Below are 10,902 nucleotides of genomic sequence, written 5' to 3'. Positions count from 1 at the left end.
TGGCACCACCTGCTCACTGCTCCACATCCTGCCATGGTCCTGCTCTCATCGGGGCCCATTGAGGCCGGCAGTGCCTCCACTGCTGCCCGCTGCCAGCACCATGTCGCTGACGCCTGCCATATGCCACACTGCCCCCTGGTGGGTCAGCGTACATCATAGGGTGCGGTCAAACTCCCAGTTGGATAATTTGCATATTAGGCTTTTATTATATAGGATGATTTGCAAAAATTCAGCTTTTAAAACATTTTGATTTGAGACACAACTGTATTAAAATAAAAACTACTATTGTCACAAAAATCCTACTAGATGAAAGACAGTGTCTTCCTACACTAGCAAAGCCAGTGGGGTATGAAAGACATATCCCAAGCCAATTCTTAGCAACTAAAGATGAGACTGGTGAATATGGCAGGGTTTAAGTTTGCAGTAGTTTGTTCAAAGTTATATCTTCTCAGACCTCCCTGGAGAAACTAAGACCATCACAGAAAGGAGAAAGGGGGAGGGATGTTTTGTTAACTAAGTCTTAGCAGCTTTTGAGGCTTTTTTACTGTGGCTCAAGTTTGGCCAATTAGCAAGGATCTGTTAAATTCACATTAAAATCAACTCTTGCCTTATTAATTAACTTACAATGTAGCCAACAAAAACATTAACAATTCATTTCACATAGTAAAATCAGATAAGCAGACTAAAGAACCAGAATACTAAGAGAGTAACAGGAGAAAGTAAGCAACTGTTGTGAGAAAAAATAAAGAAAGGGCATTGTGGTTCAAGCACTAAAACTTTAGAAAAAGGAAAAGTACAATAGTAGGAATTTCTGCACACCCCCACACAAGGAAATGAGCTGCCCAGGTTTTCTCTTCATGCAATAAGCCACTCATGTAAGACTAGAAGGGTGGGGATGTGGGGCTGGGGAAGTGAATATATGCACACAGACAGTATTGGAAAAGCCTAGGTTACTCAGGGCTTAGAAGCCCATACAAATTACACAGGCCAGAGAGCTGAGAGGGGCCTGGGGCTAAAAAAATTTTTGGTGTCTGCTGCTCAGATAACTAAGGATGAGAATTTGGGAAAAACTAGGTCCTGAGTAATTCCAAATTTGTCAGGAAATAATGGCCGGAATAATAAATGAACCCTTGGCAAAAATTTTACAAGCCCAAAGGATTAAAGGAAAGATTTAAAAACAAAAACCAAAAGAAAGCAACCAAGCAAAAAACCCCGATAAACAAACCAAACCAAAACAAAAGCAGGGAGGAAGGGAAGAAAGAGAACTGCTGGGGCTTCTGTCCTTGAATATGAGGCTCTTTTGTGTCACTGCCTACACTCAACACCAATATCTCCTGGTAAGAGGTATGCTCTGGCCTAATGTAGAGTCAGGACAAGAGTTTTCCTCAGTGAAAAAAAAAAGGCAGCAGAGAGGTGTCCAAGGGCTTGGCTCATTTACCCACTCAGTCATTTGTTCCTCAGAAAGCCCCTGGCTTGTCGGGGTTGAAATGCTGTGATTATTGACTGGAAACTGGGAGATGGATGGTAGAGAGAGGAGGATCTCAGTCTCCTAAAGTCAAACCTATGTGTACGGATAACCTAATAGGATCTGCATTTCCTGGGCTCAAAGAGAATGCTCCTTCTTCTTTCACAAAGGCAGCAATTAATTGCCAGAAACTGCAATGCTTATACTGCAAATGTTCCAGCACCAAATCAACAAACCTGCAGGCTCCTCTTCCTAGTAATTTAGAGGTTCATGGCATAGAGCCGATGCAGTAATTAAACCAAGCATTATCAGCTTCTCCTTCTTTAAGTTGAGAAAGGGAAATAAATGGGTGATATTCCTTTCCACTTTGGGAATTGCAAAAGATCCACAATACCTGCTCTTGGATACAACATGTATATTTCCAAAAGAATGAAAAATGCTACTGACAACACAGGGCCTCTAGAGCTCTGCAGGCATTTCGAGCAAGACAAGAACAATTTATGATACAATTTCTTCCCATTTTGGATGCAGAGTTGCCTGACCTACCTTAGTGAAAACAGTACAAACTAGAAACTAGTGCTGCTAGCCAGTCATCCCTAATTAGGAGGAGGAGATCTGCCGTGTATACTTTTCTCTTCCATTCCCTAGTGCATAAACAGAAGTTTGAACACCAAGTCCTCTCCTAAAAGAAATGCCTACCAGTTAACTGTTCTGAATGTACAAGAAAGATGATCCCATCACCCTTCCAAAGCTATCCATGGCCTTCCTAAGCATAGTATGTACGGTCAAACATAACTTGTCTGGATCTGAAGACTTCACTTTGCCCCATTTTTTAGCAATGCTTGCAGCTCTCAACAGATGCCAAACTATATGATGCCTCTGTGCACAAAGGCTCACTTCCACCTTTGGGGCTCATAATTCAAACTCAATATTCCTCCCCCGACACCCATTCTCCATGTTAGACCATTAAACTTGAGATCCTGTTCACTGGCAGCAATTTACTGCCACTGCCCACAGCTAGTGAACAAGAAGAAAAAGAACTCCCCAGCCAACACAGGATCTTCCTTCAAGCATACAGATGAAGTCTGTAAGGATTGAATTTGAGCTTTCACCATCTTCCAGGAGATTATCAGGTCTAAATCTACCATATTTTCTTTTTTGTGGTCTACTTCTGTGGGAAGCACGGGACTTGGTCGGAATGTCTGTAAGGAGGAATCTCTGAAAGGTCGGCGGCCTTTGAGGGGACCTTGCCGAAGGTGGCAGCCCCTATCTTTTTGCTAGAATCTCTATGTTTAGTCTTTAACCCTTTTCGGTCCAACCTCGAGGCTGACTCGACAGACCAGGCACTAGGAGCAGGTCCAACGTCGAGCAATAAGAACATTAAAAAGTTCAACATTCAATCCCGTCAATTAATTTGGACCAGACTGTTTGAATTCCAAAAATAATATTGGACCGCAAAGGGTTTAAGACCCGACCTTGTAGAAGCATATACTTTCATACTTTCTCAAGGATACTTACCCTACTAATTGTATCTAGAAGTTAATTTGAGTTCAAGCTGTTATGACAATAAAAACCTAAGGAGGCAGGTGAATGGGACTACATGGAAACCATAGTCAAGTAGTGCCTTAGCCCTCTCTTTCACAGAAATGTGTGTTACAGTAATTATTCATCCATCGTTCAGGGTCTGCCAGCCAGCCCCAGCATACTTCTAATTTTATTGATCACAATTATCCTGTAGTGTGATGACTGTACCCATCTCTACTAACTCTGTGTTCAGTGAGTTCATGTTGGTAGTTTGAAATTGGTTATGGTGGTAGTATTTACACTATGAAATTGACGAAGTCTACAATTCAGGTCTTGTTTTTGTTTTCTAGGAAACCCAGTTGTTAAACATTTACCATACTAAACTGTTATCCCTATAATCATCTATACTTCCTCTCCTGTGAGACCCAACCTCCTTTTCTTTCACCCAAATATTCCATTGAATTGTCTTGGAATTACTACTCCATGATTAATAAGTCACTTGTATGCTCAGTCGTTTCATGTTTTGTTCCCTATACCTCCTGCAGGACAGGCTACATAATTTGCAGGATCTGGTGCAAAATGAAAATGCAGGATCCTTTGTTCAAAATCTATTAAGATTATTAAGAATTTTAAGACGACAACAACAGTAGAGCATTAAACCAAAAACAGGGCCTTTCTAAGTGTGGAGACTTGTATAACCACACAGGTCAAGTGCCCATAAACTAGTTAGTGACCAGCTATTCTTAACTATAAGCCTGCCCTCCCCTGAGGATACTGTTTCCATGTATGATGGCTACTTATTCTCCCATACTTTAGGATTGAAGGTGGGGTTGCTATGTTATTGACTCTCCTTCCCAAATCTCTTTGCAAACAATTACTCTTCTATCTTCTTTGTAAAACCTCTTCTCCTCTGCCATCTTGCTGCACTACACTTCAACTCTCATCATAGCTGTCATCTCCCAACAAACTAGTTACTCCTCCTACTTTACTGATGGCTATGGTACCTGGCTCTCAAAATTCCTCTTCACCCCAAGTCCTTGCCTATTAAGAGAACAGACTCTGGATAGAAGCAGAGTGCCTGGGTTCAAGTCTTGATACTACCATACTAGTATATTAGCTATGTTGCCTTGGCCATGCTCCTTAACCTTTCTTTTCTTGAGCTTCCTCATTTATAAAATAGAGATGATAATAGTATTTCATAGGATTTGTTGTATGGATTAAAAGAGTTAATACATGTAAAGGGTGCAGAATGGTACCTGGCATATATTAAGTGCTCACTCAGTAAACATTAGCTATTGCTATTATCATCATCATTGGTGAAGTCTAGTTGTGTCTACATGGATAGCTCATTTAGTATGTTCTTTTGAGCTCCCTGTCGTCAATAAATTTCTTCTCCACTCTACCCCAGCAACCTTCCACAGCTACACCCTAGATCCTGTAAGCACTTCTCCATGTCCTAAATCTTAACTTCAAATATCCCTGACTACTACCTCCTATCCTTACAGGACTCACATTTACCTGTGCCCCATATGTCTGCTTTTTATCAGCAAAACCTTTGAATATCAGGTATATCTCTTCTATCATATCTCTGTCAGCACCTATATTTGCTTCTTTTCCTATCTTCTTACACTCTCTCTTCATTCACTCTCTTGACAATAACCTCAATTTCCATGCCCCAGTTTCCTTTTACACAAGACTGGCAAAGTTCCAATCTTGGATGAATCAAACTATCAGTACCACTCTTGCAAATTCATGGTCTCCATCTTCAATGCTGCCCAGCAATCTTTCTATTTCCTTACCTATTCTGCCATCTCCAATGCTTCATAATGGCTATTTCAGACCTTTACCACTCTCTCTAAACTTCTGATATTCCTGCCTCTACTCACCTATCCCCACCCCAGCTATCTGCTTCTGCTCTCAGTAACTATCCCACTTCAGAAAAAAGCAGGAACAAGATTAAAACTACCACAATGTTCTCTACCAAACCTCAAAATCTACCTTAGCTGCATTTATATCCATACATTTCTTCCTTCCTATCACAATGAAGGGGATGTCTCTTCTCCTACTTAAAGCTAATCTTGTGTTCCATTCTCTGGATTCTAACCCCCTGTCCTAGAAGGCAATGGTTCCTGAAATATGGTTCTCAGACCAGTAGTTTCAGCATTCTCCAGCATTTTACAAATGCAAATTCTCAGGCCTCGCTCTAGACCTACTAAATCACAAACTCTCAAGTGGGGCCCAGCAATGTTTAACAAGTCTTTAGGTGATTCTGATGCACACTGAAGTCTGAGGACCATGGCTCTGAGGGATTATTTGTTGTTTATCCCCTTTCCTGTATCTTCAACCTCCTTTTTTAATGCAATGGTTCCCTTGCTTGAAGAGCTCCATGTACATTCTTGCCCTTCTCCAGTCTATTCAACACACAGAAACTTATCTGATCATGCCATTCCCTCCTTAAATAAAGACCAATATTTTAAGAAGGCCTTAAGGCTCTGCACATCTCTCAAGTCTTTTCTTGCACCACTAGCTTTCTTGCTCTGTTTGACAAACAAGACCAGTGTCTCTCAACTTCTTAATCTTGCCACATGACAAACTTTGAAATTGTTATCCCCTCTGCCTGAAATACCTTTGGCCTGTTTCTTTCCTTAGCTCCTACTTCTACTTCAAGTCTCAGATTAAACTTTCCTTTCTTAAAGTGGCCTAACCTTACCCCTTAGTCTTGATTAGGTCCCTACTAGATGCTCTTAAAGAATCTGCACTTATCCTTTCACAACCTACATCAAACTTATAATTATCTAATTATTATAGATGTAATGTCTGTCTTCCTTGCCAGAGTGTAAGCTCTATTCGGGCAGAAATCACATTTATCTTATTTACTATAATATTCCTAGTGCCTAGCTTAGTATAGTACCCTGTTCTAGTAAATGTGCAATAAATATTTGCTGATAGACTGAGGCTTGCATACACGGTGCCTCTGTCCAGAATACTTGTAATATCTTTAATCCCTTGGTGAAAGCCTACTTTCCTTTGAGAAATAAGTTAAACATCTCTATAAAGTGTTCTCTGAACATACACACCACCTCCCTGCTCAAGTGGGTCACTTCCTCTTTTGTGATCCTATTGTATTGTGTATATAACTCTACTAATGCAATAATTACACACTATTGTAAATATCTATTTTCATGCCTGAGTCTCCACTAGACTGTAAACTTCCTGAGGGAACAGATCATATCTTGTTTACCTATACATCTCCAGAGCTTAGAAAAGTGCCTGACATTGATAATAAGTGTCTATAAATGTTTATGGGCATATTAAGCCTAAGTCTATATCTCTAATACTGCACTGAAAGTTCTTTTCTTAATATTAAATCTGGGTTCCAATTCTATGTTTGCTATTCATTAGCTGCATGATCAAACTGTTTAACTTTAGGCCTCAGTTTCCTCACCTGACAAACTTTGAAACACTAAAGCAGGGTTAGTAACACCTATTTGGAAATATTGCTATGAAAATTAAATAAAATGACATGGTAAAATGATTAGCACACACAGTGCCAGGCATGCAGTACTGCCTCCCCACTCGCGCTTCAACTTGATAGAGACAACTAGGACAAAACAAATACAAAAATAAGTCACAGGAATCAAAGGAGACTGAGCATGAAGTGAGTCATTCCTTTTAATAATTTGCCCAGGAAGATCAACAGTGAAGAAACATAATAAGCGGAATTAACTCTACTGGTGGTATTATCTCCTTTGGCATACAAAGCTTGTGAGAATTCACTGTAGAAACCTCTTGGCTAACGGCCACATCCAGCTCCCTAGCCCAGCAGGTCAGGTCTTAATCTGCACTACCAGCCCTGGTGACTTCAGACTGGAATAGAAACGACCTCATAAGGAATATATTTACAGGCAGGAGATGGGGGGAAAGGAGGAGGAGAACTTGACTGCAACCACATCAATCAAGTGTTTTGCAATCTGGCAGAAATCACTGCAGAATCGTTGGTGGAGACTAACACCCACACAATGGCACTTATCTGCAGCCAACAACCAGTTTAGACTAGATAATGAGCAACTTTCTGCTTTTATCAAAACAATGTCAGGCTTGCATGGAGTGAATATCTCTAAGGTCAAATTACCCTTGTTCATCTGGGAAGCATCCACAAAGATGGCACTAGGCAGCTTTATACATACACTCCTCAGCCTAGAAGCACTGGCCACAAGCACCAGGCCTCATAACCTATGTGTGCCAAATGTAAAAACAGATTTAACAGATTCTCTGCTCCTTATTCATAATATGCTTACCTCTTCGGAGCCATTGGTTTTCAGATCACCTAGTTCCTTGGAGTCATTCACTTCAGAACGCTGTGTCACTATAGGTATAACTTCTTCACTGGGACTCTCTCTCTTCTGAAGCTTCCTGATTAAGTTCTGCTGGTCACTGGAAGATACAGCAGGTCTGAGTGGAGCTCTGGGAAGGCTCTGCCTCCTCTGAGATGCCCTGCTCCAACCTAGCCCCAGAATATGAGTTGCAACATCTTCAGGTAGAAAGTCATCTGCAGCTTGGAATTTCTTTAAAAACACCAGCACGGAATTGGAAGAGTCTGTCCTAAAAGTTTGGCAGCTCTGGGGACTGTTGCAGTCTGCCTGAATGCACATCCCTTCTAACCACCAAAGGGCATGACATGCAGAGTCCTGGCAGCAGGCAGCCCAACATGACTGGAGAGAGGAGGTTCCTTCAAGAAGGCGGAGGTAATTTTCTCCCCCAGATCTCAGACCAACTCCAAATTGTGTCTTCACCTGCTTGCACCTGCTCTCACTGGCATCTAAAAACAAAGAATGAAAATATTTAAAGATGAAATAAAAACAGACTACTACTCTGTAAAGAATCCTGAACACCAACATTTGGCTATTGTGAAAACTTGTTTTTAAGAGGGTGGGAAAGCTATCTAGTAAGAGGAACAGAAAATGCAAAAGAGAGTGTTTTGGGCTCAGGATATTTTAGCTTGTAGAGTACTGCTCCACATGCATTGCTGGTTCCTCTCTAAATAAATCCCTTCCAAGTAGACCTTTTACAGAGAATTCCATCCAGTTCTTAAAACAAACAAACCAAAAGAGCTATTCTGGTGGGAGTGTATGGAGGAAGGGGAGAGAGGGGGCGCGCACCAAGATGTTTCTCAGGAACAATGTGAAGACTAAGAGACCAGAAGAGCAGATAGCTAAACAAGCTGGAATATGTCCCCCACTGAACTGGCAGCAATACAAAGAGATGCTTGACCTTTTGCAGGTTACAGGTTTATCATGTCCTAACCAATTGTTTCCAGAGTCAGGTGGTTTTGCATATCATGGTATCAGTCAGACCAGTAGCCAAGCATACGAAAATTTTAATCATGTCAAGCTATGTCATGATAGGTAAAACAATGACCTACTGTGGTTAACCTAGATAAATGGTCCAAAATTCTGGCTAATGCTGCTTATGGAGGAACTTTTGGGCTGCTGAATTACTGAAGACATAGCATTGATTTTCACTTCTGTATTCGTAGATGAAGTAAAGTCAAAGCATTCTCTAAATGAAAGTTGTTAGAAAGAGTTCACTTTAAGGTCTTGTTATATAGGTGTCTATAACCAACCTTGGTCAGGGTTATATAGGGCCAGAACCAGGATGAGGCAAGAGAGGTGCCTGGGGCACAAAATTTAAGGAGGCACTTACTCTCAGAATCATTCAAGTGCAAGGTTGGCTTACCCAACCCTTGAGAGTAAGTGTCTCCTTAAATTTTATGTCCTATGTGCCTCTTTCTTCACCCTAGCCCTGGCTCTGTGATTATAACATAAAGTATATTTTAGAAGTAATATAGGAAATATGCAGAAGAATCAAAGTATTAAAGAAATGGATAATCATATGTCTGCTTGTACACATAACTGAAAAAAGGCTATGACTAGCTAAAGTAACAAACTGATAATCATCCAAAGCCAACCTAACTCCCAGAAAATACCTACTAAATGTCCAAGAGACTAAATGTGGACACCAGGCGACTGAGAAAATAAAGGCAGGCTTCTGAATCACTGCGTCCCCCGCCCAGCAGGCTTTGACAGGGGTGGGGCCGTCCAGGTCTGGGTCTCGCTCAATGGGGGTGGGGTCAGCCGGGTCTGGGTCTCGACGGAGGGTGGGGTCGGCCAGGTCTGGTTCTCGCCCAATGGGGGGGTGGGGGGGGGAGCTGGCTGGGTCTGGGTCTCGCTCAATCTCTGACACTTCTATTAGAGAGAAAGGGCAAATAGCAATATTAAAATATTTCCTCTAATTAATTCCCTTTTAATGTGCACGACTTTCATGCACTGGGCCACTAGTCCTATATAATAGAGGTAATATGCTAATTGACCGCCACGTCCTCACAAATGGCGGCGCCCACAGCCACAAGATGATGGCACCCAGTTCCCTCAGCCCTGCCAGGGGCAGCAGGCAGGTGGCACAGTCAGGTCTGCCCCCAGGTGGGTCCGGCTGCTCCGCACACCTGCCACCAGAGTCCCCCAGTACCCTCAGCCCCACTGGCAGTGAATTTTCATGCGACCATTACCTTTTTAAAAAATCCTTACCCAAGGATATGATTATTCCTTTTAGATCATCTGTTCTCGGGGAGCAGGCGTAAGCCAGCAAGTGGGCATCCTCCAAGGGTCCCAGACTGTGAAAGGGCACAGGCTGGGCTGAGGGACCCCTGTGTGCATGAATTTTCATGCACTGGGCCTCTAGTATTAATATAATGAATGTGGAAAAGGCTTTAGGAAGAGCTCAACTTTTTTAATTTTATTTTAAGATAGCATGGGTTTAATCAGTCTTTCAGTGATAAATTACTTCAAAAGTGTTTTTATTTATTTAATTGAAGCCAGCTGGCCTCTAATGGCATTGAAAATGTAAGAAAAGGAATTTATAAATTGTGAGGAATGGGCTAAGGTGTAGCACTAATATACAGGAGCTCAGATCTCAAGATTCTGATACAGATCCTCCTGAGAAAAAAATAAGTGATTAATGGGACACAAGCAGGACTGATTCAAAATATCATGACCCCCATACCCAAAACAGGCAGGCAGGAGGGAGAGGAGGAGGCAGGAGCTCTTTCATCAGGCCTCTTAGCACGAACTCCTGATAGCAACTCTTAATAGGCACTAAAGAACGCATACATGAAAGAAACCCTATCATTGTAATAAATGTGGAAAATCTTTCAGGTATACATCCTTTGCTGAACATAAGAAAACTCATGGTGGAAATAAACCTTAATGGTGTAATGAAAGCCTTTACGAAGAGCTCAATTCTTATTAGACATCAGATAATTCATACTAGACAAAAACCCTATCACTGTAAGAAATGTGGGAAAGTCTTCAGTTACAGCTCAAGCCTTGTTGAATATCAAAGAATCCATACTAAAGAAAAATCTGATGAATGTAATTAATGTGGGAAGACTTTTCCCCAAAGTTTTGCCCTTAGGTTTGATTCCCAGTCAAGGTACATGCCCAGGTTGCAGGATCCACCCCAGTAAGAGATGTGCAGGAGACAGTTAATCGATGTTATGCTCTCACATTGATGTTTCTTTCTTTCTCTCCTCTATCTCTCAAAAAATTTAAAAAAAAATCTTTAAAGTATTTTCACCTTTTAAAAAAATCTGTTTACCTCTATCCTGGAGAACTTCTCAGTTGTTAGGATTTCATTGTAATATAGTCCATACTCGTGAGATATTTGAAGACTCTAAATGTCTATCAATATGGAAGTAGTTACTAAAGAATATGGTGTGTATAGTGTGCTACAATGTGTTGGGGGAGGGGGGACATAATGTTTATGTATATTATGCATAGACTATTTTTGGAAGAATATTATGTGCAGCCCTAGTTGGTTTGACTCAGTGGATAGAGCATCGGCCTGTAGACTTAGGG

General features: G+C 41.4%; 1 protein-coding gene across 9 annotated transcripts in view; it reads right to left on the bottom strand.

Moving 5' to 3' along the window:
* Positions 1-10,902, bottom strand: part of KIAA0319L (KIAA0319 like) — a 113,767-nt gene that overhangs the window by 66,754 nt on the left and 36,111 nt on the right. For 8 of the 9 annotated variants that reach the window (XM_006094177.3, XM_023758469.1, XM_006094178.3 and 5 more), the window contains one exon: positions 7,288-7,808. In XM_006094177.3, coding sequence (XP_006094239.1) covers positions 7,288-7,808 — 521 coding nt within the window. Of the gene's footprint in view, positions 1-7,287; positions 7,809-10,902 lie in introns of those variants that run through there. The other variant, XM_014460448.2, reaches the window with a different exon arrangement.

Source organism: Myotis lucifugus, unplaced genomic scaffold (assembly GCF_000147115.1).
Source record: "Myotis lucifugus unplaced genomic scaffold, Myoluc2.0 scaffold_131, whole genome shotgun sequence".
In the NCBI taxonomy this organism is placed as follows: domain Eukaryota; kingdom Metazoa; phylum Chordata; class Mammalia; order Chiroptera; family Vespertilionidae; genus Myotis; species Myotis lucifugus.
The sequence above is the reverse complement of the archived record's forward strand: the minus strand, read 5'-3'. Positions and strand labels throughout refer to the sequence as shown.